General features: G+C 51.2%; 1 protein-coding gene across 1 annotated transcript in view; it reads left to right on the forward strand.

The window, feature by feature from the left end:
* ITPKB (inositol-trisphosphate 3-kinase B) overlaps positions 1-24,768 on the forward strand; it is a 68,114-nt gene extending 43,346 nt beyond the window's left edge. Inside the window, exons 3-8 of the mRNA XM_008630564.2 lie at positions 8,920-9,019; positions 9,630-9,843; positions 12,729-12,933; positions 18,092-18,193; positions 19,658-19,729; positions 22,370-24,768. Of these exons, the coding sequence (XP_008628786.2) occupies positions 8,920-9,019; positions 9,630-9,843; positions 12,729-12,933; positions 18,092-18,193; positions 19,658-19,729; positions 22,370-22,585 (909 nt within the window). The 3' untranslated portion in view covers positions 22,586-24,768. The remainder of the gene's footprint in view (positions 1-8,919; positions 9,020-9,629; positions 9,844-12,728; positions 12,934-18,091; positions 18,194-19,657; positions 19,730-22,369) is intronic.
* The last annotated feature ends 2,567 nt before the right edge of the window (positions 24,769-27,335 follow it).

Here is a 27,335-nt window from a genome sequence, read left to right on the forward strand (position 1 = left end):
CTCCAGCCACTTAGCAGAGGATTTGCGGTCCCAGCTCCAAAGCAGGAGAGACAATAAAACTCCTAAATAGTACTTTAAATCACCAAAGTGCTATCCAAACATGAGGGACTCCAAGCACAAATGAAAGTGCTAAACTGATTTAAAGGGGAATTAAAAGGTCACGCCTGTTGAACATTTAGCTTTAGAGTTTAGTCATGTTTATGAAACTTACAACTGCTCTTCTAAATCACCTTTTTACACTTCCTATACCCAGTAAATGTGGGGATGTTCAGCACTAATGACTAATTCTAAAAATTTTCTATTCTAAACAAATTTCCACTGCCACAGCTTGGCCCTTTCTTTTCTTCCCTTCCAGCTCTGCCTTGCCACTTCATGGAAGGCACTTTAAAAGCTTCTGAACATTTCACTTGGAAATGCTCATGGGAAGGAGATGCATTTCTCACCCACACACTCCACAAAGTGAAGTGCAGTTATGGTCAAACAGCAGAAGAGCAGGGATCTAACTCCATGAGCAGGCAGAGCAAGGGAATACCGATGGAAGGATTTTCTGTGTCCAAAACCAGCTTGAAGTTCTGGGGCTTTCAGAAACAGCAGAGCTCAAGTCTACACGCCAGGCCTTTCTCATCCAGCTTCTCCTGCAGATTGCTTCACTAACATCGCATGACTTGGCTTGGTTAACCTTGCTTGTGTATCGTCAGTGCTTTTGGGCATTGTGCTCCTGGGGTGTTACATTTACAGCATCAATGCCCTCTGTGCTATGCCAGAGGAAATACTTCGCATGGCTACAGCAGCACTGGAAGTCTGTGGCAGCCCTGTCTGGCCCGTGTCCACCCTGCCTGGCAACGTCAGACTGAACGGATGAGCCATGTGGTATCATCGCACCACAGCAGGTGCCTGCTCTGAGCCTTGCGGTGGAGGAGATCCCTGTCCACCCCCCTCTGGGGACACGAGCTCTGGCCATTTCAGCTCATGTCATGGCTCTTGTCAGAGAGCAGACTAGTCCAGTACCAAGATTTCTGGGTCACCTCCTGAAGCTGACAGAAGGAAATCAGACTCAAAAAAGCAAGTATTAAAAGCTGCTTTGTTCCAGTCATTGAGATTACTCCTGCGTTCGGTGTCTCTGACCTGAGTGCCCCCAGGCAGACTGTAAATGTGTCATCCTCGTTTAAATCTCTAAAAACTTACCTTCAAATTGTAGAAGAGAGTGTTTGGCAGCCCCTGTCCTACGATTAACTCTATCTTCCAGTTACAATCAGCCAGATTGGAAATAACTGGGACTTCTAGCATCTCCTGCTGGTCTGGCTACCTGTGTTCCCAACATGCCCTGTGTTGATAGCCCTCTTTCCCAAAGGACTCCAGGGTTTGGGTCATCCCTTGGGAGGACATGGCAAAGCCTACAGCTCCCATCCCATGTCCCTGACGTGTATGAGCACAGGTTTTTTGTTCAGGTTGTTTCTTGCAGGAGGGCTGTGCCTTACCAAACCACTGCCCTCCGGGACACTCTGTTGTGACTTTCAGGAGCTGAGTCTCTTCCGTATCCTAAGCTGCAGCTCTGGCCTGTAGGGAGCTGAGCTGGGCTTCAAATCAAGTAACCAGAGACTGATGCAGTTGTTGGCTTTCAAGAAGGGCACATCTCCTGGTCTCAGCATGTGGGAGCTAGCAGCAGTTTGGGATTCACAGTGGCAGGGTTGGGAAGGCTGCGGGGATCCTTCCCCGCTGGCCGTGTGAGAGTGAGAAGTGCTAGAGCCAGCACAGGCTCAGGAGCTCATGTCCTCAGCTGATGAGCTGAACCAGTGTTTGGAACCAGAAGGATGGTGGTGAATCCCCTGGAACTGGGAAAGGGATCAAACACAAGTCTCCAGATGGAAACAGAGTAGTTTCCATCAAAGCTGATGACAAGTTCCCTGATAGAGGGATACAGGGTCAGATCTTTGGACAGCACATCCTGTTTCTCAGCTGGACGCCTGGTCTGGCTGCCTGCAGCTCTGTGTGCCAGCGTGTTGCACCAATGAGCTGCTGTGCTCTGGGACTCTTCTCACAAATCAATTCACCAAGGCCCACTCTTGGCTACCAGCAAGGATTTTTATAGTCTGCTGACTTTTAAAGGCTAGCTACTTTCTGAGGAAGAAGCACTGTACAGCTTAAGTCCACCAAAAGTGATTAGCTGTTTCTGAATTACTCACTTACCTTTTCCAAGCTGAAAATTGCTTAACAAATCTTATTGGTGTGTACATAATGAGTAACAAATACATTTGCAGAGATCTGGATCAATTCCCACTTGGGAAGCTAGGCTGACCGTGTCAAATGCTGGCAATTAATAATTCCACTGGCTTTATGGGAGGGTCAGCTGTGGCTGATCTACATTAGGAGGTATTCAGCTTTGCTTCAGTAAAGGCTCTCCACCAGGAAGAAATGCCTCATGGAGACAGCAGTAGCTTTGAGGCTCAGCTACTCTGAGCTCCAATGCAGGCTTTGCCTTCACTCTCACTTAGGCTTTTTTGTCTTCTTTCCTTCTTTGCCAAACTGGACAGAGAGGTCTAACACCACCTCTCCTCCCTGTAGCCATTCCCCCTGAGTGTGGCGCTGACGTGGCTCCTGCTCTGCTGCTCCACTCTGCTCACGCTTTGTGGGTGAGGAGGTTCCAAATGTCCGTCCAGGCGATGGGTGACTCCCGTGCTCCCGGCTCCCACAGCCGCTCTGTTTCCTTCCATTGTCATAGAGGAGGTCAAGCTGAAGGACTGCTGTTCACTCATCTGCCTCTGCTGTTTCTAATTCTCCTTGCCTCCATCACAAGCAGGAAGAGGGAGCCTGCAACAAGCTCCTGTTTTTTTCCAATACACTGGAATATTTTTTCCATGATCCGAGCAGATGTTCCTGGCTTTCACGCGTTTTTACTGAGGCTCCTCTATCGCGCATGCTGATCTCTGCAGACACCAGAGAAGCAGTAGCTTTATTTCTGTGGCCCTCTACCCCAGATCTTTGGTCTTGGTGGGGCAACTCTCTGATCCCACTGGAGAAAAGGGCATTCCTCACAAAGCCAGAGGGGAGTGGCTTCTCTCTTGTGAAAGGCAAAATCCTTCCTGGCTAAAATGAGACTATTCTGAAAACCAGTGTTTGAAGTAAAAGAATGCACATATTAGGATTTTTTTCTCACTCTAAATGAGATGGAGACCTTGGAAAGTAGCAGAAGCTACTACACTCCAACAGAAGCATCTATACTGCAGCCATCAAAATAATTTATCTAATGGGGCTTGGGGATTTGCACTAGAATTTCTAGGCACCCAAAAGTGCCTTTCAGTCATCAAACTGTATGTCCTTGTATTAACTTCAGTGAAGTCTGGTGTTGGGCCTCACTTTATCTTTGTTCAGCAGCGTCTGTGGGACATGGAACTGGCATTGCCTCTGCCAGGTTTTCGGGGGCTGCTGAAACTCCTGCATTCTGCATTTTGTGGCTAAATCAGGAAATGCCTACTGATCCAAAGCCCCCCTCTTCCATTGCCAGCTGCTCCTCTGGCCAAAGCAAGGCTGTTCAGCTGCTGTGCAGTACAGAAGCATCGGCAAGGATGAGAGGAGTTTGTGTAGGAGGAAGATGATGTAAAATATGGGCTGTCACTTGCTGCCAGCATCAGGGTCAGTGGTCACAGCCTGGTGCGTGCTGAAGCGGTCACTGGGCTCTTTCTGTTGTTGCCGGGACAGAGGACGCTGTTCCAGGGGCTGAGAGATGGCAAAGCCAAGTGGAGCATAATGCCAGCTCTGCACCATCACATCACAGGTTTTTCATGCAGAATCCTGCATTTTGGTCACTCCCATGCCAGGACACAGCAGGAGGAGGCATTCCGTGGTACCTGCCAGCTCTGCCCCGCTGCCCTCAGCGTTCAGTACAATGAACAAAGCTGGCCTCCCCGCTGCGGCTGCAGTGACAAGGTTTTTCCCAGTCAAGGGAAACAATCATCACTAGGGAAACCTTAACTACTTTTTAAAGAGCAAAAGAAAACACATTCATTCTTTTAAACATGGAAAACTAAATGGCCTCTTTTTCCTTGGCTGCATGCGCATGGCCATGGAGCAGGCTGGCACGGAGTGAACTCTGCAGGCAAACACTCCCCCCACTCATTTAGTTATTAAAGAGGAGGGCTCTGTGGTGCAAAGGCTGCCCTTCTCAGCTCTTGCTGCCTTGTTTTATTAAACCAGAAAGGCTCCAGATTTGAGGAGTCACTTGCCGCCCCTCCTATTTGTGGGTGAGTTATCTTGGAGCCTGCAGGGACCCCTGGCACCACAGCACCACAGCTTCATGTCACTTCTTGGAAGAGCTGGAAGTGAAGCCCCCAGGAGCAGGGCTTTCTCCAAAGGGAAGGGAAAGCCAGGGTGTCACTTAGGCAAGTCCCTGGGCTGGGGGAACTCTGATGAAGCCTGGGGAAGCAGTGGATATTGGTGACACTACTGTCTCCTCATAGTTTTCCTCCACCTCTTCTGATCCTCGGATATTTCATGATTTTCCTGGGAAAAAGGAGCTGAAGTTCTTTTCACAATTGGGAAAATCATTAATTTGATGCTGCTCCCACTCTTTTCCATCCCCTGCCCCAGCTGTGTAATCTTGCCTCTAACCATGCAGGCTGTAGTTAATAAAAAGCACTGAAATACAGGTCCAGCTCCTGCTATTTCCAGGAACGTTTAGTCCCATAAAACCATAGGAAAGCATAATTTCAGCAAATTAAATCAGTTACTGCCTATCTCTCTGGCTGAATGCATGGAAAGGGAAGAGCACCCTGCTGGCTCCATGCATGGGGAATAACACCAGTCAAATTCCACCGGTGTCCATGCTGGGAAAGGGAGGCAACAGGCAGTCCGAGAAAGGCACGTCTCCTTTGAGCAGACATTAAAGGAATAAATATGCAATAGGGAAAATGTACAGCGAGCACTGAGCTCATCAGTCACTTTTTGTTTAATCTAATTGAACACCATATATCCTCTGACCTTCTGCGCTGGCACTAAATTCTCCTGTGTTGTTCTTTCCATACGCAGCTCTATTGACAGATGGGGAAAGCCTAGAGTTTGCTTTAGGCTTCAGATAAGTAAAGTTAAACATACAGCAGATAAAATTGTTTTCCCAGCACTCCTCTCCCACTGACCAATTGTGGGTGCTCACTGGGAGGGATTAACTCCTCCGGCCTGTATCCCACCCCTGGCTTGGGGCATGGCTCTCTGCAGCGAGCAAAAGCTGTGAGAGGGCAGAGGCAGAAGCAGTGTGCTGCAGGAACCCTGGAAAGTTCATTTTTAGAGTTGGTTCTGCAGTTGCTGAGCTTCATTTCCATGTGGCAGACTATTAGGGAAAACAGTGCCGCTCCTATCTAAATATATTTCCAGAGTCACTAAATAATTTACTGAACAGCTAATCAGTTGGCATTTGCTGATGCTGAACCAGGTTTTAAATAAAAAGTGTTGAATTGCATCAGATGCCTCGTGCATTTTCCCTGCTTATACAGCCTCCAAGCTCTTGCTGCCTGTGCAAGAGTGCAGTCGGTCAACAGAGTTTTCTGGGAGGCAAGGCAACCACAGAGCTGGGTTTGGGGAAGAGCTGGGTTCCAGGGTGTCACATCAGGTGCAGGCTTTGATCATGCAAAAGACTTGGAAATGTGCCCACCTTTTGAAATGACCACCTGCAGACTCATCTCCTTGCAGGCAAATGAGAAGAGCAATCTGGCCTTTGCCAGCATCACTTGGTAATGCCACCTGCAGAGCTATTTCTTCCAGTATAGTGAAAAATCCTTTTGTCTGTATCTGGGGAGTTACCACAGATAACACCTCCATGCACGTACAGCTGTGCCTGTGCTCCTGGACATGTGAGCAAATAACTCCTTGAAATGTAAACCAAAAGTTACAGACGAGCCCGGAGGTGATGACCATATAGTTCCCAACAGGCTGTGTTAAAGAAGATTTCTTTACTGTAAATAGCCTTAATGCTCCCTTTTTCTATTAATAGCACCAGGCAGGGCAGGAGACAGCAGAGGGGCTGTTTCCTGCATGTGGTTGTGGAGTCAGACTGGAATGGTGTGAACCTTGTGGCTCAGGTTTTCCATGGCCAGCTGCAGAACCTGACACAGGGGTTGGCATGATCAGGATCCCAAACTATGGGCTTTGAGATCTCTGAGTGCATATCAGTGTCTGAGTAAATAGAGGCCTTCTGCCATCCCCAGAGGCTGGGAAGGACCCTGCAGAGGGTCAAAAGCCACCTACCATCTCTCTTGGGGCTCGAGAGAAAGTACGAAGGCTGACTTTTTCGATCAACTTTCTACTTAAGGTGAATTTGGCTATCCTCAGGCAAAGGGAATGGCAGGATCACTGAGGACATTGACCAGTGTTGCTCCTCCATGGTGCAGCCTCCGTCTCCCCTCTGCAGCCTGTCCCAGAGATCAGATGGAGTCATGCAGCTGCTGGTTTAGTAGGGGAGCTGCACCTTGCAAAACTCAGCCTTTTGAGCACACCCACAACAGAACGACATCCTTTTGATGAAGCAAACTTTCCCTTATTACATTCAAGGGGGCTCAGGCGTAAAACAAAAACCCAATGACTCCTGAAGGAATAAGAGAGACAACAGTCCCTCCTCTCCCCTGTAAGGGTCCAGTGGTTGCCCCTGTGAAGGAAAGGAGCTGTGTGAATCAGGATTGTGGGTCACCCCTGTGGCAGTGACAACTGACCTTGCAGTTGATTTCCAGCAGGTTGGGAGTGGCTTGAAATGGATGAAGCTGCCTCAAACTTCGCCATAAAAAAAGTCATTACACGTGTCCTTAAAACTTGGGTTGGAAATACCTGGCTAAAGGTGTGCCTGAAACCGGGTGAGGCCTGGATGGAAACGTTTCCCTCTGGCGTAAAGTGGGTGAGGATGTGCTGCCTGTTCCTTGGGTGGCTGTGCTGAGTGAGTGGCTTTCTGTCTCGTTCAGAACAGCAGAAGGGTTGTTGTTGCTGTGTTTTGTGTCTCCAGGGGACTCAGGGTCATTACCCTGCACTGGGAGCAGTGCTGGAATGGAGTGCATCACTCCTGGGAAAGCCCTGGCAGGGGGAAGCCAGGATGACTTGCCCTGCTCTAGGGTCTGCTTGCCTTCATTCTGCCTGCACTTTGAAGTACCTCAAGGTTTTAACTATAAAGCTCTAACCACCAAAAAACAAAATCTTGGCTGGGGAAGGCACATTGCCATGGCGTGTTTCCTGGGACTGAGTGACTTATGATGCTGTGCTGCAAGTGAGGGTAGGACTCCTTATTTAGAGGAGGTGGGTCACACTCATTTGGAGTCCAAACTCCCCTGGAGACGTTTTCTTCCCCCTTTTTTTCATGACATCAGCCAGGACTTGATGTTACTATTTTAAAAACAAAAGGAGGGGACACCCCCCCGCTTCCCCTTCGCTCTCTGCCAAAAGGAGAACAAAGAACAGCTAAAACACACAAGTTCTGGCACTCGGTGTGGAAATAAAAACATTCATCCTCATGTCAGGTAGGGAACTGCCCGACCCCCCTGCCAAAGCAAGCAAGCTGGGCAGCAGAGCGAGCCCACGGCATGGAGAAGCCTGGGCAAAGGGGATGCCCGGTGTCACCCCGCGCCTGGGCAGCTCCTGCCAAACTCCTGCGCTGCTGTACCACTGCCAGGCTGTGCTGGGACACTCCCGGCCATGGGCAGCCTTCCAGGGAAGGGCTACCCTGCTCCTCCCAGGCTGTGAGGTCGGGAAGGACCTTTCTTCTTCCCTTCTCCCACCCCTCTCCTGCCCACTACTTAGGCCCTGGTGCACGGTGCAGGGGTAACCCAGTGTAATTTCCATGTTTTAGACACTACCATCTTTGTCTGGCTTCTTGCTCGCCATTTAAACATGTCAGCAGTTCCCAGCATGGATTCCTGTGCTGTGAGTTCACCCCCCGCAAGCATCCAAACTGCAAGTCGGGGCTGCTGGCTCTTCCCTGCCTGTCTGTGAAGCATTACTGGAACAGGGGCCAGTTCTCCAAACATGAGGAAGAGATTACTTGGGCTTTCTGGAAGGCTCCCTCCCATGCCTTCAGAGCGGAGCAAATGAGGATAATTTATCTGCTGGCTTCCAGCTGAACCCAGAAGCCTGGAGCAGCCAAGGACTACACTGTTTGTCCCAGCTCCTGCAAGAAGGCATTTTTCCATTGTTGCCATTGTATATCCTTCACATAATTTGTTTGTGCCATCACCTTCTGGGGCCAAGATAAGAGGTCATCCCCTGCCTTTTACAGGCGGTGTGTTCCCTAGAACAATCCAGGGGAAAACTCGCAGGAAGGAGCTGTTGAAGGAGGCTTTCGTACGTCCAGTGCAGCCTTCGTTACAGTCATGTAAACAGTTTTGAGCAATCTATCTGGTGAGAAACACAACATGCCAGAAGGGAATTGTTCTCTGAGCTGTAGGTATGGATGGGCCAGAGCGGGCGGATCGGCGCACATGGGTTGCCAGCTCGATGGACACAGCAGCTGCCTTTCAGGGGAACAAAAGGCAGGCAGGGAGCCTCTGTGTGCCTGTGCTCTCATTCCCCTCAGGACGTGGAGTTCGGTGTTGTGCCTGGATGGCAGGCCTGTGTTCCCTTGCCGCTCCATCTGCTGTGATCTAACACGGTGCTCAGGGATGGGTTAATGTCCTGCTGCTCCCGCAGAGGGGTGCAGCAGCGGGGACAAGGCAGTGCGGATGGCTGGGCGCTCTGCAGCAGGAGCAGCCAACTGGAACAACACTGTAACACCATCCACTTTAGTGAAGTTACTCGTGATTTTTGAATGTGGACTTGGGGCCCAGTGGCTCCAGCTTGGCACAGCACAATGGGAAAAGAGCAGATTTTCTGTTTGCTTCCCTCCTGTGCTGGCTCTGGTGCAACAGTTAAAGCTTAAAACATGGCATTCACCTTCATGATTTTTTTTCCCCTTAGAGCAAGTCATGGAGGAAGATCAAGAATATGGTGCACTGGTCCCCGTTTGTAATGTCTTTCAAGAAGAAGTACCCTTGGATCCAGCTAGCGGGACACGCAGGTACGGAGCATGGGGAGGGACAGAGTGCTGGAAAGGCCCTTGGTTATCCCAGGTTAATGGGCTTTGTTGGGCTGAACTGCTTCAGGCTGCTGCATGAGTGTCACAGCTTGCAGCTCCCAGTCTCTAGCCCAGGAGAGTGACTTACCTAAATGCCTGGGAGGGTGGTGTGAAGGTGCTCTGGGCTTTCAGTCTCACAGGGCCCACAGGTATTATTGCTGCTTTTTCCTCGGGCAGCAGAAAGCTGGGTGCTTTGGGTGAGTGCCAGGCCCACCTCCTGACCCACTGCAGAGCAGGTGATGCTGCCCAGCACAAAGGTGCCTCACACTTGAGTGTAGAGACAGGGGCGTGAACCTACAGTGCAATGCACAGAGGATGTGAAGTGAACGTGTTGGGTGCTGCAGGACAGTCTCTGCCCTGTTTGGGGTGACAGTGCTGGTCATAAACCTCTGGCAACCTGAGCTTTTCAGTCCCTGCCTGTGGGGACTCTTTTGGGTGCAGGTGTAAATGGAAGGGCTTCCAAGGTGTTGGGCTGCCCTTCTTGTTTTAGAAGGCACAGCATCATCCCCCCACCATCCAAAGCAAGTGCCACATTGTCCCTTGTCACCCTCAGGTAGTTTCAAGGCAGCAGCCAATGGCAGGATACTGAAGAAGCACTGTGAGTCGGAGCAGCGCTGCCTCGACCGCCTCATGAACGATGTCCTGAAGCCCTATGTCCCTGCCTACCATGGAGATGTCGTCAAGGATGGGGAGCGATACAACCAGATGGAAGATCTGCTGGCTGAGTTTGACTCCCCCTGTGTTATGGACTGCAAAATGGGGGTCAGGTGAGTGGCTTCGGGGATGTTTTCTGAGTTTTAAGATGGGATACTCAAAAATAAATGCATCTCCTGAGTAAAACTGCCTGAAACACACAACTAAGAACACCGGGCTCACCTGTCTTCAGGAAAAGCTCAGCCAACAGCAGGAGAGAGCCATGGGGAAACCTGGGTGTGGAAAGGATACACCAGGTTCCTTCCTTCACTGGTTGGTGAGACTGTCCTACATGCTGGGACAGTTTTGCTGGGGTGGAGGGGACAGCACTCTGCTTGGGTTTGGGTACACCAGAATGGCATAGTAGCTGTTTGGAGGTCCTCTCTGCCACATGAGGACACAGCCAAGGGATGGGGTGTAGGAGATCCTGTCCAGGGTGCCAGAGGGGTGAAATAAAGGCATTGAAAGGCACTTTTTCAGTGAGGGAGAAATTTTCCCTCTGCGTAGCCTTTGCTCCTATGCGCACTGGAGAGATGAAATGCGTGTGCTAAGCAGTTCAGTGCCTTTCATGCAAAGCTCTTGAAACATTTCCTAACAGATGAGCAACATTACCCGTGTCCTCCTTGAGAAGCATCTCCAGATCCGCCAGGATCCCAGGCTGCAGCCACTTGGCCAGCAGCAGTTTTTGAGTGAGCCGTGCCACAGCTGACAAGGGTGTCCCGGAGCAGATGTGAGCAGGGCTGGTGACCCCAGGTGGCTGCCAGTTTTGGAGCAGCCTCAGGCCACCCCTCGGCCCTGGATGTGCTGCAGGCTGGTGGCAGGAAGGGTTGAGAACCCCCGTCGCTGGCAAAGGCGCAGCCCAGACATGGTGGAGACGCTTGCGCTGCTGGAAAAGCTGATGGTTTCTGTGGGAGGGAGGAATCTTTTTTTCCCCTCCTGAATCCCGATGTGAAACTCGAACTGGCGTGCCGGGCTGTCGGCAGGGAAGAGGCGGGGGCAGGCTGCTGTGGGAAGGAAACAGGACCCACTCTGGACCCAGACAGCAGCCACCAGAAGAAGAGCTGCTGGACAGGCTTCCCAGGTGCTCCTGTGGCTGTCTCTGGGAGGAAGAAAGCCTCCCATGCACAGATCACATGTAAGGTGATTTGTGCACTTGGGGATTTGGAGCTCAGGCAAGGGGGCAAATGCTGGGCATCGTCATCCTGAAATAAGATGGTGCTGTGGGAGGAGCTGGTGAGAGAGGATGAAGGGAGTTAATGCTGTGGAATGGGGCATCCCCATGGCCAAGCAAATAATCTGAACCTCAGGGCTGTTAAACCTGTCCTCTGAGCCAGCAGCCTGCTGCCAGGCAGATACAGGTTTGGTTATTCATGCCAACCTGGCTTTGGGACGTGGCAGCCTACCATACTCACTCCTAAACAAAACATTGTCTTTCTTAAGCCTTGGTGATGGCATGAGCCTGAGGCCATGGGGAGGATACACAGACATAGATGATCTGTCATTCTGATCAGAAGGAATTCCAGCTCTCTGAGCAGTGTGAGCAGCACTTCTAGCATGCTGCTACTTTATCCTGCTGTTCTATTCCGTCTGCCCCAAAATCATGGGTTTGGAGATCTCAGCCGAAGACTTTCATTGCTTTTACCTACAGGATTTTTCAAAGGGGCTGATGGCCTGGGGATGTCTGCCCTAAGCAAAGGCACCAGTTTGCCTTGCTAAGCCTGTGGGTCTCAGGAACACTGTCCCACCGAGTCCGCACAACACCCTCCCTGTGTGTTTTGCTTGGTTCTGGAGGTGAACCACACACTCAGTGCTGGGATTTTGGCACAAGGGACATGGGCAGAGCGCACTGTCCCTCTGCAGGGCTGGGCATGGCTATTGGGAGGTGTAGAACAGTGACAGATAGGATCATTCCTGTGTTGTTTGGCTGGGACGTCTCACCCAACCTGATGGGTTGTTTGAGGAGAGTCTGGGCACTTTCCAGGCTGAGCCAAGGTAGATTTGGGAGCTGCAAGAGGAATTCTGTGGGTGTTTACTATTGCTGCAGGAAGTGTTACTTTGTGGATGATGGTTTTATGCATGCCAGAGTGTAGAACTTTTGCACCGCTGTGCTCTGGCACAGAGGGGTGCTTCTCTGAAGGATGGATAAAACCAAGGTCTTTGCACACTCCTCTGTACCTTCCATCCTCCTTCCCCCATTCCCCATTCCCCATCCTGGCTGCATCCTGTGGTCCTGGGGTAGTGGTAAGCACTTGGCCAAGATTGCCTCCCTTCCTCTGCTTCCTCTTGTAGAGAAAGTTTTTGCTAGATAGTCCACTTGAAGCAGACGTATACTGGGCAAAATCATGACCGTCAGTGGAACAGCCCTGTGTGAAAACACCCTGTTTAGCAGATGGTGAGGCAGAGCTCTCATGGTGCACAGAGTGAGGTGACAGAAAAGCACAGGAGAGGCACAGGAGCAGCTTTGGCTGACCCTCAGAGGGAGCAGCAGCTAATGCTGAAGGACAGGACATAGTAACCTCCCTCTTGCCTTCAATTCAGCTGGGTCCCAGAGCATGTTCACAGTTTCCTGGGCACACATTGAAAGCCATGTTTAGCTTGTGGGAGCTCAGGTTTCCTGAACATTATGGGATGGGCTCCTCAAAACAAAGGGTGGCAGCAGAAGGCTGCCAGTGTGGCAGCAGCAAGGTCATGAGCACCTGTGAGAAATAATTTCCCTTGTTACTGCCACACTGGTTGTGGTTCCTTAATGAACTGAAAAGATATCGAGTGTTGATGATGGAGTGATAATTAAATCAGGATCAATTCACCTCCAATGAGGCTTGCTCTGCTATTTCCTGTGCTGCACTACTCCTTAGGGATCAGCTCTCCTGGATCAGCCTGATTTCTGGGGCAAGGGCTGTCTGTGGGTATATGGAACCTTGTGTGGTGGCCCTGCTCATCACCCCCTCACTCCTTGCAGAACATACTTGGAGGAGGAGCTGATAAAGGCCCGGAAGAAGCCGAGCCTGAGGAAGGACATGTACCAGAAGATGATTGAGGTGGACCCCGATGCCCCCACCGAGGAGGAGAACGTGCTGCGGGCAGTGACCAAGCCCCGCTACATGCAGTGGAGGGAGACCATCAGCTCCACGGCCACACTGGGCTTCAGGATTGAGGGGATAAAGGTGAGTGTGGCCAGCTGTGCAGCTCAGGGGATCAGCTGCTGGGAGTGCTCGCTAGCCAAACTCACAGAGGTACACATGCAGCAGGCTGATGGTGAGACTGGGTAACATCTGGTCATCCCCAGCCCCTGCAGCCCAACCACCACCCAGGCACCTCACCCAGGGCACTGCTGCTCTTCTGAAAGCACAGCTGAGCTCAGGGCAGCCCTGCAAAAGGACAGTTTTAGACATAATCTCATTACGTCAGCTGCTTGGTTGATCTCCTTCACTGCAAAATACAAAGTGCCATCCTCCAGCTTGAAGACTCAGTTTAGTTGTTTGCTTTCAATACTGCTTTGCCTCTGGGCCGAGCCATTAATCCAAATCCCAGCTTGAACGTGTGCCGATCTGCGGTTGGAGCTGTGAGCTTAGCCACAGCCAGTAAGGAGGATGTGTTTACTTGCCTGTCCAGGAAAATTCAGCAGCTGAGCCCTATGAAATGGGACAAACACACACAGCTGCACTTTCTGTCAGCACCTGCATGCACGTGTAACCTGCTGACTGCTCTTGCTCAGAGCGGCACTCACATTTTTGAAGGCATCAGCTGGGGTGCTGTTGTGTCCCCAGTAGATGAGCCAGCCCAGGAGATTTTCTCCAAGCAGGCTTTGCTGTGAGAAGGGTGTCTGGGGTGGCACTTGAACAAAGTTAGGTCTGTAATCACAGAGTATTAGTGATACTGCTTGCATGAACATTAGCAATGGCCTCTGCCTTTTGATAGCCAGCCAGCATGAATTAAAGGTAATACCACACTTGAGCCAAGGGTTTCATCGCATGCCTGGGCATGGTGTTGGCTTGGCAGCCACAGGGAGCTCTGTCAAGTTGTGCTTGCAGTAATTCAGGCTTGGGGTGCTGCTGAGGGCTCAGGCAGTAGCTCAGGGCAGCCACTTGCTCTTAGTGGAAACGATGGCTCAATTTCTTCATGTGTCTTGGTTGGAGGAGTTTCTTTCTCTTGGTCACAGATCGTTTTTCTCTCTGAGCTGGGCAGGATTCTTCCAGAGTGCCCATCCAGGTTTCTGTAGCCTAACCTCCTTCCTGAAGATAGTGGTGTCAAAATGATAGTTTTAAAACAAATGAAGCTGTTCGCTGATAAAGCCCTCACACCAGATTTTGTAGAGTTCCCTGGCAGTGTTTCCCTTCACCTCAGCAGCAAACAAATGCAGGTGTTAGACTGTGGGTTTAAAAGGAGGTCAGCAGAAGGGGGTCACTCAGAGCTGCTACTCTAACCACCCACAGAAGGGGAAATGTAGGTGTTAGACTGTGGGTTTAAAAGGTCAGCAGAAGGGGGTCTCTCAGAGCTGCTACTCTAACCACCCACAGAAGGGAGTTTTCTCTTCCTCTGTGCGTGTTGCACCTTCTTCATTCAGCTCTTTCATGGCCAGCAGGATACAGTGCATTTATCTCTAACTCAACCCCTCTCAGAAACCCCAGGAGCAGCTCTTGGGCTGAGCCCCTTCAAGAGTTTCCTGGCAAGCAGTGCGAGGCACCTCTGCCCGTCCCATGCCTTTGCCTGGGACAGTGCCAGCCATGCTCCCCCCAACAGCTTTCTGCAGTCCCTCCATTGGGTCAGGGCACTTGCCTGCTCGTGCAGCTCTTCCCTGATTTCCCAGGTCTCCCAAAGACCCTTTCCTGCTGTGGATGCCCATAAGCACACTGTGAGCTGCTCCAGCCTGGGACAACCCCATGCCTACTTCTCATTGCTGCTGTTTTGCTATTTATAAAACTGAGGCTGTATAAAAAAGGGGTGTACCAGTTGGGACCAAAGCTCCCATGCACTGCTTCTTCTCCCTGCTTTCTTGGTGTAATCAGAAATATCTGTCTATTTATAGTCCAACATGATATATCCTTGGCCTCCAGTGGTGCTTCTCAGTCTGGGAACGTTTAGGAGGCTTTACCACAAGAGCAGGTCATATGTGAGGCACTTTAAATTAAAATATATGAAAAAAAACAAACCCAAAACCCAATCATGTTCCCAGGGTGGCCAAAAAACACCATGGAGGGAAATAAAAGTCATAAAGGAGTTACGAGATTGCACCTCTGCTTAGCCGACCATGAACGAGTTGCTGTCTGATCTGAGCAGTGGATTTTTTTTTCAAAGAGGTGAAGCAGCCCTTTAATTGAAAAATGTTGTGAAACCAGCGGTATGCCTGCTGCTGCTGCTGGGGGGCTGACTAATTTGATCAAGGCTTTAATTACTGTAATTCTCCTTGAATCCCTCAGCTTCTAGGTTATTTTCCCCTAAGCTAAAGCATTAGCAGTTCATGCTGTTTCACAGCTGGCTTTTTTTCCAACAGGGCTGGTCGTGCTATGCTGTATCCCTGTTGTTCTCCCTGTTTCTGGGATTGAGTTTCTGTGTTAGGGATAAGTGCCTTCGGTGCCCTGGCTGTCTCCCCAAGTTTGATTTCTTGCTGCGGGTGCTTCCCTGTGAGGAGCAGCGGTGAATCTGCCCTACCCCTCGCTCACAGCTGGAGGCTGCTAGAGGAGAGTACTGAGAAGTGCAAGGGAAGGACAGGATTTGACCCTGGGCAAGTGGGAAGGGGTCATAGGAAGGAGAGGAGCAGCGGTAGCGTTTTGGATAGCATGGGCAGGTAAGGTGAACAGGCAGCTCAGGGTTGGGCATGAGGATAGAAACCTTTTCCTGGCTGAGCTCTCCCTCTCCCACGTGGCCTTGAGGATCCAGTTCTTCCTCTTTAAAACGGAAATTTTCCTCTGCAGAAGGAGATAATGACATTCATCTAACTTTCTGGAATAGCTTGAACCTGTTGGAAACAGTAGCTATTAATAAAATTTCCATGCTGAAAGTAACACAAGTGATCCCTGGTGGCCCAGCTGAAACTTGCTGGGGCTCACTGTAAGAAGTGACACTCTTGAGCTGCTGCTCTGGTCTGAGTATTACTCACCACTGCCTGCAGCAAGGCCACGGTGGGATGGCATTCCCCAGGGCTGGAATGTTTGCAGGGTCACCAAACCAGCCTGGAAAACCTCCACCTAACTTTGCCAAGCCAGGCAGCTCACAAGCCCCATCCAAGGCCAGGCGCAGTGCTGGAGGTGGATCTGGCTGACCCCAACCCTGCCCCAGTGACGCCAGCACGAGCTGGAATCGCTGGTGGGGCGGAGGTTGTGATAGCCCTTATCAGCCCCCCTCACATTTCTTCTGTGTGGAAGGCAGCCCCCTCGGGGCTCAGACACCTGTGAATGTCATGGCAGTTGTCAGCCTCATGGCAGCAACCTCTGGCTGGGCAAGGAAACTGCGGGAGGCGGGTAATGCTGGGAGCAGCACTACGGATAGGCTGCTTGGCTTTCCTGAAGCTGAGATTGCCTTATCTGAAAGGCCATCTGTGATTCTCATTTATTTTTAGGAGCACTTAGAAGTCCATCTCCTTTCTTGGATGCTTTGTGGAAAGTTGTGCTCTTTACACGTGAAAGTAGTGCTGTGGCTCTTCTCCAGATTGATATCAATCGTCCCTCTGGGAGAGGGTTGGGTTGATTTCTGAGCTGCCACGTCAGGGCTCATATGAGGGACGTATAGCAGCAAAGAGCCCTTCCCCTGTGCATCATACACGTGCCACCGGAGCATCCTCAGCGAGGTCACAGCTGAAAGCAGAGATCCCAGCTCTGTGTGGTCCATCAGCAGCACGGAGTCTCCAGTGAAAAGGTTGTCCCTGACCCCTGCCAATACACACTCTGCCAGCCCTGAGCATTGCTTTTACACCCTGTGGCAGCACAATGGTCAGCCTGAGTCCAGGGTAATTTGGAGCTGGATGCAGTGGTTGCAATCTCTAGAAACAATGGTTTTCCTGGAGGTTTTCTTTTGTATGTTGCTTTTGTTACCACCTTTGTTAATGCTTACACAAAACACAAGCTGGAAGCTGAAGTGTGCTGTGTGATTCATCCCAAACTGCACTTCAGGTGTTGGTTGCTGGTGGGCTCGCCTTGGGTACTCGACCTTCCCCCAAGTTGGACTGGCTGCCATGCCCACAGCAAGCCCCCTGTCCAGGGGGATGCACATTGCCCTCTGCTGGGGCACTTCCCTGGATGGGTCTCAAACCTCCAGGGCAGGTGATTTCATTGTGCCTTCTTCCTCCCCCAGCCTCCTCTGCTCCTTCATCCTTCATCTTCCCCAGCCCACAAGATGTCTTTTGGCCCCTGTCCCTTCACTCTATTGTGTGCAAACGAGTTGTCTGGAGCAGTGGGATGGAGCCCTGCAATGGAGCTGTGAGCACAAGCAAGTGTGGTTTAAAATAGCCCTTGTATCCAGGAAGTGAGATCTGCCTGCCTGTCCCACAGCCCCTCTGGACAATGAAACGAGTTGATGTAAAAATCAGAGCCCCAGAAGGACCAGGGAAATGGGGAGAGACCTACAAAGCTGCCCAGAGGTTCGGACAGGAGCCTCTGGGCCAGGGCTGAGTGTCATCCCTGCAGTGGACAAGCCATGCCATCCCCATGGCAGGCCAAGGATGGATGTGCCTCTGGGGAATAGGCAGAGGAGAGCACAAGGTTGCTCGCTGCATCTCGATGCCAGGCTGCTGCCTTGGAGGGTCTGTGATCCATGGACTAGCAAAGGACCAGTGAGGCCAGGCAGCCATGGGGCTTGCTCCTTGCTGCAATGGTCCATGGAGGGTTTCTCATGGAGGGGTTTTGTGCCTGCTCCCAAGATGTTGTTTCCATCCACACTCAGTTCTGTCCCATCGTGATCATGCTCCGCTGTTCTCCCCAAGCCAGGGAGACAGTCCAGGGCTGGTGTCAGTGCCATGCTCAGCCACAGCAGCCATGGGAAGCCATTTGGACACACAAACACCAGAAACAGGTAGTCTCCAGCCTCTGTTAGCAGCAAGCACTAGGTCTGTGAGAGAGAGTTTGTCCACATTGCCAGCGACCTTGGCAAGTGTTTGATGATGGGGAGTTCCATTTGCAGTAGAGGTCAATGCATCAGGGCTGTGGGATACCTTGGGATGTGCAAGCAGAGACCCGCTGCCTTTGCTCACCCCTGCTCCACAGGCAGATCCTTCAGCTGCCAAAAATGCTGGTCACATCCTACTCGGCAGCATGCGTGGCTGCAGAAACATTACTCTTGCCCCAACTCCCTTCCTCCCCATCTCACTCACCACTGTCCCTTCTTTTCAAGAAAGAGGACGGCACTGTGAACCGGGACTTCAAGAAGACACGGACAAAGGAACAAGTAATGGAGGCCTTCAGCGAGTTCACCAGAGGAAACAGGAACGTTTTGGTGAGTGGGGGATGTTTGGGGGACTGCCTGGAGAGAGCATTTCCTGTGGAGCCTGGCCTCAGCACATCAGGTCCCTGCACTGCAGGGGTGAAGCCTGAGCAATCTCTCATAAAAAAGCTTGAGAAATGTTGAAAAGAAACACCGTGCAGGGTGCAGGGTGAAGGGAAAGCAGTGGAGAGCTGGGAGGGGACTTGGCTGCAGCAGCACTGCTTGACCAGAGTCTGAGTCTACTGAAGATCTCCAGGATTGGCTCCCCAAACCCACTGAGGAGTCACAGCCATGCTCTGTCCCTCATCCCTGGGCTGGTGGTAACCCCTGAGCCCACTCTGTACCCCAGTATGAGTGGTGGGGGCTCCCAGCCTGGCAGGGTGGGCTGCCTGTGCCTGGCCTCGCAGAAGGGTGGCCCTGTGCCAGGCACGCTTCACATGGGCAAGCCACAGCCAGCATTTTCCAAGCTTCTCTAAGTTGCCAGGAGAATAAGAGATCTGGCTGTAAACAATTTACACCAACTGTGTCAAATAACCTATTTGACAAAGCACTCCCATTTTAAGCTGTACTGTATAAAGTCTCCAAACGCAAGGCTCCAGTGGGAGTGGCCTTTGGCACTGCCTCCTTCAAACTGGCATGCTTGCTTTCACGAGTTACCCAGGGATTATTCCTGGATCTGAAGATGAAGTAGCCTGGCTACATTTTATCCCCAAAGAACTTGGAGCCCACATCATGCCTTGCCTCTGGATGGGGCTCCTTGGCCAGAGCATTTTAATCCAGTGACCCCCACCTGTCCTCTTGCAAGTGTGTTACAGTGCCCAGATACCTGCTGTGTGTATGTGTGTTCCTGTGCTTAATTCTTCTATCTAAACCCCAAAATCAGTGGAGCCCCCTGAGACTCTTCAGTGCCTTCCAGCAATTTGCAGGGATGCTCAACCAGGCTGGTGGGTCTTGACCTTTGTGCTGGCCATCGTGAAAGCCCTTCCTCCTACAGGACTAACTTTACAAAAGTGCTGATAACAGAGTTGCAGAAGTGTCTCGTGGTGTGTGACTGACTGAGTACTAAATTTACAGATGAAGTGAAGAGTTGATCTATTAAGAGAGTGCAGGGGAGAGGAAAAAGTAGCAGCTGCTGAATGAGGTGTTCCCTCCATGGATGCAGCAGGGACACTCTGCAGAAAGCAAATCCTTTCACTAAGTTTTGAAAGCCATGGGAGCTCACAGGGTGCTGTAGAAGCCAAAAGCATAAGTGGATGGTAAAACAGAGGGGACACTCTCCAAAGGGAGAGGTCTGTGGGAGGATGCTGGTGCAGGGCGTCGGAGGAACACCCTCGGCGTCTCTCCATGCGAACATGGTATCATGGAGACCATGCTGGGAGCAGGGGTGACTTCCCTGTCTGCCCCAATGCTGTAGTTTTTATGTAGGTTTCCTGCAGCACTGATGGCTTGGATTTGGTTTTTTTTTTGTAATTCCAGAACAGTTATCTTAACCGGTTGAAGGGTATCCGCGCTACCCTGGAGACATCCCCGTTCTTCAAGTGCCACGAGGTAATACTGGTGTTTAGATAGATCTGCCTGGAGAGGAAAACTGTTTAATCTCAGCTTGTCCAAGGAGAGAAGTCAAAGTCAGAGGCTGTTTTATTCTTATGTGCATATATATCTGTGTTTTCATATGTGTATCTAATACTTATGTGCAAATACAGATGGTAACATACAATGTTTATGTGTCTGACATGGGCTCAAATCTACTGAAAGCCAATGTTTAAACAGATTAAAAGATCTAGGAGGAACTCAGGCTGTTTATGACAGGGAAAATTCCCTAGTGTAAAAGCACAGGGGTTTTCTCAGGAGAAATGTCTGTTTGAATGCATGTCAGGTATCATTTGGCTGCCAGTTGCTCCACATGATCAAACAAGGCTTCAACAGAGCCATAAATTGCAGATACCCCAAACCTGCCTTTCCTGAGCTGGTTGGAGCACTTCAGTATGAACTCTTCCTTTCAAAGGACTTTCCTACAGAAATGACTGCCCATGATAGCAACATTTTCTATAGCGAAGATTCAGTGCTGATGTGAAAACAAGGAGGGAATGCTACCTTTTTTGGCCATTTCAGGAACTGAAATGCTCCACAATTTAGTGCAGTAATTTTGCTATTGCATCTACTTAACAAAACATGGGAGTGCGTGTCCTTGTCACGTGTTGTGTAGGAACAAGAGCCTCATAGGAACCTTTGACTCCCAGGGCTCGGGAGCCAGAGCTCCAAGAGTCCACTGTCCCTCATCCAGAGGCACAGGAGACACCTCAGCCCCGGCACACACGGAGGGCCCTGCCGGGATCCAGAGGCAGATGGGGCTGTGCCTCCTGGTGGCAGCGCCTGGAAAGCAGTTGGAAGGGAAATGTCAAAACTGAGGGTTTCAGGTCAGCTCAACACAGGAAACAGAATTCTCCCTGAAACCGAGTGCCAGGGTTTCATTTGAAAACACAGAAACAAAGAAGCCTTTCAAAGAGGGTTTGAAAGAAGTTTCCACTCCTTAAAAATTAAAAAGCAGCAGCTTTGACTTCCCATCCCGCTTCGAGATGAAGCACAGCAGAAGGTCTGCCAGGCTCTGTGTCCCTCCATGGGGCCCTTGCTGAGCAGGGCTCCTCCAAGGAGCTGCAGGTCAATTGGGTAGTCCAGGAAAGGCAAATGAAGAATGTCAGCAAAAGGCTTTTCCTTAAAATTAGAATGCTCTGTCCGGCCAAGAGAGGACTGTAAGAGGTTAGCAGGAGGAGAGCTAAAGATAAGCATTTCTCGGAAATAATATGCATCTCTGGACCTTGGATGTTTTCCCAACGCACTGGAGGAAAAAGTCTCCTGAAAAATGTAAATTCATAACAGCTTTTGCAAACAGTACATGCATCCTGTTCAAAACCCTCGTCTAAAGGCAAACGTCAGCCTAAGCCCTGCTGATAGCACGGATGAGGGAGTCCCCAGTAACATTTAGTGCTGCTGTTTTGGAGGGCTGACACCAGCTGGATTCTCTTCCATGTACCTGCACATCATAAGGGGCACTCGTGGCTCTCAGTGCACTGCATCACCTCTGCTGTGGCCCTTGCACTCTGGTCACCAAGGTCCCTGTTTGTGACACAGGGGCAAGTGAGTTCGTAATTCACCAATTCATGCACATCAGAGAGAGTTTGGAAAGGAGTTTTCATTTGGGACAGCTCTGAAACACCCACTGATGCTTTTCTGTAGAAGCCGCTGCTAAAATCTTCTGACTGGAGAAGCAGATTCAGCAGAAGAGCACGATGGTGGCTGGCCTGATAGTGATACACATTTCCTAAGCACTGGGAAGCCACAGCAGAGCTGCTGCTGGGTGTCCTCCTGGCTGGGACTGTGAGCCAGGATGGGTCAGGATGCCTAGCTGGAGATACCCACCTGCTGAGCCTCTCTCTGCTCTGTGCACGGTGACCATTGGGCTTGTGGGGTCTCATCCCACTGCAACAGGTCTTGAGACTCCTGCTGTCAGGGCCCAAATGCACCTGTGGGCTTCCATGGGCTTGCTGAGGCCACTGCTTGCTACAGGATTTTCCCAAAGGTCAGTCAGGATATGAACGAGGCCTTCAAAGCAAATGTAGCTGAGTGAACTCAGGGAAAAGGAAATCCATGAGCATGCAGCTCTGTACCTTGCATCCCCAGAGTGCTGTAAGCACCAGGACGATGTTCTAGGGGCAATCTGGGTGTGATTGGATGGTGTTTGAGGCAGGAGACAGCACATTGCAAGTAACTTGGAGTGTCCCCATCCCTGTGGTGGTGCCTGCAGGATTGGTGAGTGCAAAGAGCACAAGCTGATCACAAAGAACCAGCCTTGAAAAAATCCCCATCTGAAGGCTGAGACAATTCATCTCATTCCTTCCTAAGGGACCTTGGCTCAGTTTCCAAAATGACATCTCTTATCTTTCATGCCCATGTTTTTCTGATCCTCTCCTTCTGCCAAGACCTGGGATTTGTATGAGTAAATCAGCTTGTCCAAATGCCCCGTTTGCATGTGCAAACACAACCAGCAGCACCTAGAGTTTGCTTATCCTCATGCAGGAAATTGCAGCAGCATCTCTTGTAAATGCAGCCTGAGAGGAGGTATCTGAAAGCCCCAAAGAGGGCTGAAAATGAGCAACAGGAGCACCACTAACTGGTCTCACCTCTCCACAGGTAATTGGGAGCTCTCTGCTCTTCATTCACGACAAGCAGGAACAAGCCAAAGTCTGGATGATTGACTTTGGGAAAACCACCCCACTGCCGGAGGGACAAGTTCTCCAGCACAACGTGCCCTGGGTGGAAGGGAACAGAGAGGATGGCTACCTCTGGGGGCTGGACAACCTCATTCAGATCCTGACAGAGTTGTCCCAGAGCGAAGACTTGCATTAAAGCCGCGCATCTGACTCTGCCACTACCCCCAGCCTGCCCCCGACTGACTCTTCTGAACTGCACTACAAGACACTTTCCAGCCCTCGCCCTCCCCATTTGAAAGCTATACTCTCCCTATTTAATGTGTTTTTGTTGTGGTTTTTTTAGGTTGTCTTGGTTGTTCCCCCCCGCCCCCACCCCCCTTGTAAATAGAGAGCTAACCTGCCAGAACAAAAGCTGGACTTGAAACCTTGGCTTTGCAAAGTCAGTGGGAGCAGGCAGCCAGGAGCAGCCCCTGGCCAGGAGGGGTTGCTTAGGCAAGTGCATGCTTCGCCTATTGTGCTCTTGTCTCTTGCTCAGCGTGATGTTAAGAGGGCTGGCAGAGGAAGGAGCCTCCTCCTGCACCGGGATTGTCCTGAAAACACTTAGTGGTCATGCCCAGGACCCTCTGGCAGCCAGAGAGTGTGAGTGAGGTGTGGAGATGGTGAAGGACACTGTAGTGGGAGCCCTTTAGTTGTCTTTGCCAGCACCTTTCAGCCCAGGTAGCTGGCTGCGCCAAGTTTTTTCAGAGAGGCTAGAAAGGCAGATTTGGGTTTTAATTTGTGTTCAAGACATCCTGTAGAGGTTGCTCAGTAATTTTTGAGTGGCACTGGAGGGTGAGGGTTTCCCTCCTGCTGCAGAGCCATGTAGTCAGGCACAGGTATTTCCCATGGCCGGGTGCTTCCCACCCACATCCCCCGTGCTGGGTGCCCTGGTGAGTAAAACTGGACTCCTCTCTAAAGCCCCAGCTCCCCTGCTAGGAACTGCTTCCAGCCTACCTTAGCTGGGGTCTCCAATCCTCCCTAGCTGGGAAAAATAGCTTATAAAGGACTACTATGAGACCTAAAGTAGCCATCCAGGTTGATAAGTCTTTTTTGTCAGCAGCTGAGCACGTGTGTAGTGCCACCAATGCCCACAGCTAGCCCAGGGCAACCCTCCTGTCTGGAGCATCTCCGTAATTTCCATCTGCATCAGGTGCAGGGTTACAGCAGCAAGGCAGCTCCTGGGTCAGCCACCTTTGGCAAAGCAGAGTCGGGGTCAGGCATCCCCGTGCCTTCCCCTTTTTCCGCAGAGCTGGCTGCCTGTGGCTGCACTGCTCCCCTGCCTGCTGGGGCCGTGTGATGGCCCCGCTCCTGCGAAAACACCCAGTTCCCTATTTAGGGTGGAGGCTATTTTTTAACTTCCTGGAACATTTGAACCAAGCGGCGGCAGGGCTGGCGCGCTAAAGGTCATCCCTGGAGAGGCGGGCGGGGAGGGGAGGCTGCGGGAGGCTGGGAGCCCTCACATCGAGGAGCGTGTAGCACCGGAGGTGGTGCAGGAGCTTGGCAGCCACGCACCCCTCGCCTGCTCCATCCATCCCCAAGCCCACTGTCCCGTGTCGTGCCCCAGGAGCAGGGCTCCAGAGCCCCTCTGCCATAGTTTGGTGGGTCCAGCACCCTTGATGGGGGAGACCTCCCTTGCAGCAATAAGGAGGAGTTGGCCACCAAGCCATCTGCAGCCAAGCATCTTTCCCAAGGACTGAAGTTTCCGAAGGTTTTTCTCACTTCGTATCTCACCAGACAGGTGTCTTTCGCTCATCGGATGCCATTGTAAATGGTTGCACTGTTTTAGCTCCTCTCCAGGCTTTCTAGAATAGCCCATGTGGAAGTGCCTTATAGACTTGACTCTGTTCCATTAGTGTCATGGAAAAGGTTGGGGTTTTTTTTTTTTTAAGTTATATTTATTTTCATCCCATTTTAATTGCACAAAACACTACAATTTAATGCATGGAATCCTTCTGGTTTTTTTAAACTGTGTTTTTAGTTTTTAAGCCATGCCTTTTTCCAGCTTTGGAGAAAGGCTGTGAACAGATACGCGTAGCTGTGTACCACTTACCGCTGTACTTTAGCTTCGAGCTGCTCTTATATATGTACGTTATTTTTTAAGCCTGTTTATAAACCAGATTCCTCGCTTCGTGGCTTCGGAAGAAGCAGATTGTTGCTCTCAGATGTCTCATGCCTTCCCGGAGGCTGGAACGGTTGCTGTGAGGGATTTTCCCTGCTCCCACCACCCCTCTCGGTCATTGGGTAATACAGAAAAAAAATCCAAACCGCTCTGGAACACCAACGCACAGTGCCTGTAAAATAGTCCTGTAACATTGCAAATAAAGGCATATGGGAAGCATTCCCCTGGTGTGCAGTCAGTGTCTCCCCTGTGCAGCTTGTGGCAGCCTTGCAACAGCCTTTCATGTCCATGACTGGGGGGGAATCAGGCTCCAGCAGTGCTGCACAAAAGCGAGAGTAGAGAAGGACCCTGTGCTGGGAACAGATCCTGACAAACAGGAACTGGCTCTGCAGGGAGCAGGGCAGGGGCAGAGCAGAACTGGGGCTGTGGGGGCCCAGGCTCCATGGGAGCGACCTGCCAGAGAGGCCTGAATTTCTCCATCCCCCTTCTGCAGGGAAGGCCACTGAAGGTAGCTCCAAGTTTTTTGGAATGTTTTTGGCTCCCACTGAGCGGTTTCTGAATGCCACCCTGTGATTTCTGCACTGGAGAATACCAAAGTGCCCAGGAGAATCAGAACTGCTTGGCACAAGCAAACACTCCGCCTGCTCCTCTCCCTCTCAGCTGCACTATAGGCAGGGCCAGAGGGAGTGCTTCGGACCAAAGGCTACAAAAAAACCATCAGATTGTTTCTGCAATGAAGGAGGAATCAGGTTGTAGAGCCTGAAGGCAGCTCCTTTCCCTCCTGGTTGGCTGTGCAAGCACAGGACAGCATGAGCTGTCCTGGCACAGATGTGGCTGAGGAGGGGCAGGTGGGCTGCCCCATAGGAAAGCCAGATTTAGTGCCCAGACCACCAGGAGCAGCCTGGCCTGGGGACCAGTCCTGGCTCACCATAGGTCCTCTAAAACAAGCTGCAGGGGAACCCCTGCAGCCTGGAATTTGAAAGCTAGAAACCTTGGTTGTAGGCAGAGCTGGCAGACACTGGATGTGAGGCTGCTGCCTGTGCACCAGCGATCTCTCCTGGGCTGTGGGAAAGCAAACACATTTCCTGTCTGGCTGCTGAGCTCACTCTGGCAGAGCTGACTGCCTGTTTTACTTATAGGTCCAGTTTTTGGGGTCTCTCTGGTATTTCCTCTTCCTACCTTCAGAGGAAAACAAAAGCCTCCAAAACGTACCCAGCTGCACCCTCAAAGGCGAAAACAGGGGGTGAAGAGCCCTGTTCTGTGAAAACCTCCTTTGAGAGTTGAGGAAACACCATGACATTGTGGTGGAGAGTGTGCAGAAAAATTCACAATGCCAGAGGTTCATGTCCAGAAAGGAGACAGAGGAGTCCTGTAACTATTCAAATAAAGGGAGAGGCCATGGGGCATTTCCCCTGAGGTCTCTCAAATTATTGGAGGATGCAGCCTCCTTTTTATCCTAATTTCCTGGCCGCAACACCCTCTTCCTTTCCCCATTGGCTGAGATACTTGGAAGGTACAGACTTCCCAATATGCCTACCACATGTCCCCGTCTTATATGCACATCCCCCCGTTTTTATGTATAGCAGAACAACATTCGTAATTCTATTAAGTCTTTGTTCTTCTTCTCTAGGTTCAGGAATTTAAAATGGCCTTGGCTGAGCAGCAGTCCGTGTCAATTGGTAACATGTTCTAGAACTGACAGTTTTTCCCATTACTTCCCTGTCTGTAAGTCCCTGGCCAAATCAACAAGCAGATTCACACAGTCTGTTTGTAAAAACACATTCATCTTACTCCTTTCAAGAGGAAAAGGGAGTAAGTCAGGAAAAGAATCCCCTTGTGGCTGAGTGCTGGTGTCTGCTGACCCTAAGTTTTATGCAGAGGGTTGGGAAGGGGCAGGCCCCCCTTGGCACATGCCACAGCAAGAGCCTGGCTTCCCCCCCCCCCCCCCACCTGACTTTACTGCACCCCCAAAGCAAAGCCCAGAGCTCCCTGCCACCTTATGGATCAATAAACTAAATTTTTCATAAACTCAGTATAGAGAAGAGAGGCCAGGACTTGTTATTAATGCAACAGAGAAAACTTTAGACCTTGCTGAGACCTTTACTCTTTCAGAACAGAGCCTCCCAGCACCTCCAGCGGTGCCAGGGGGTGTAAGGCAGCCTGCTCAGGCTGTAGGTGGGGAGGGGACAGCTCCTTTCCTTCATCATTATCTGATTAGGCACTACTTGCCCAAAATGATCCTCCTATAAATCAGGGGGTGCTGGGGGCCAGCTGGGTGTTCCAGCCTCTGAAAATGGAGCACTTGGCTGTGGTGGCTGATAGGGGTCAAATGGTGTGCTTGGGTTTGTTCACAAGCTGGTGGTGTTTTGGAAGCCCCTCAGGAGGAGATTTTACCCCTGCCATGGATGATGCAGAGCAGCCCCCAGCCTGAAGCTTCAAAGTTGGCAACAGCTGCTTTGGGTTTCACCCAGGGCCCCCATGTCCTCCTGCCCAGTGTGGCCGGGGGCAAGCAGGAGTGAGGGGGTTGCCAGGGTGGGAAAACTCCTGCCTGTGTGCTGCTGCAGGGGATGTGTGGCCGGGGGAACTTGGGGACACCATGGCACGGGTGACAGGATGGCCAAGAAGCATCTGAGTGCGGAGGGTGCTTATCAGCCTGGGGATGCCTTTTCCCTCAGCCACTTCGTCGTGGGAATGTGCCTGACACCTCCGGAGTCCTGCTGGCTTGGAGGTGCTATGGGGGGGATGCTGCCGGGACACCCTCCAGGCTTCGGTGGGGCAGGCTCGCGTT

The sequence above is a fragment of the Corvus brachyrhynchos genome, unplaced genomic scaffold, assembly GCF_000691975.1.
Source record: "Corvus brachyrhynchos isolate BGI_N302 unplaced genomic scaffold, ASM69197v1 scaffold101, whole genome shotgun sequence".
Lineage (NCBI taxonomy): Eukaryota > Metazoa > Chordata > Aves > Passeriformes > Corvidae > Corvus > Corvus brachyrhynchos.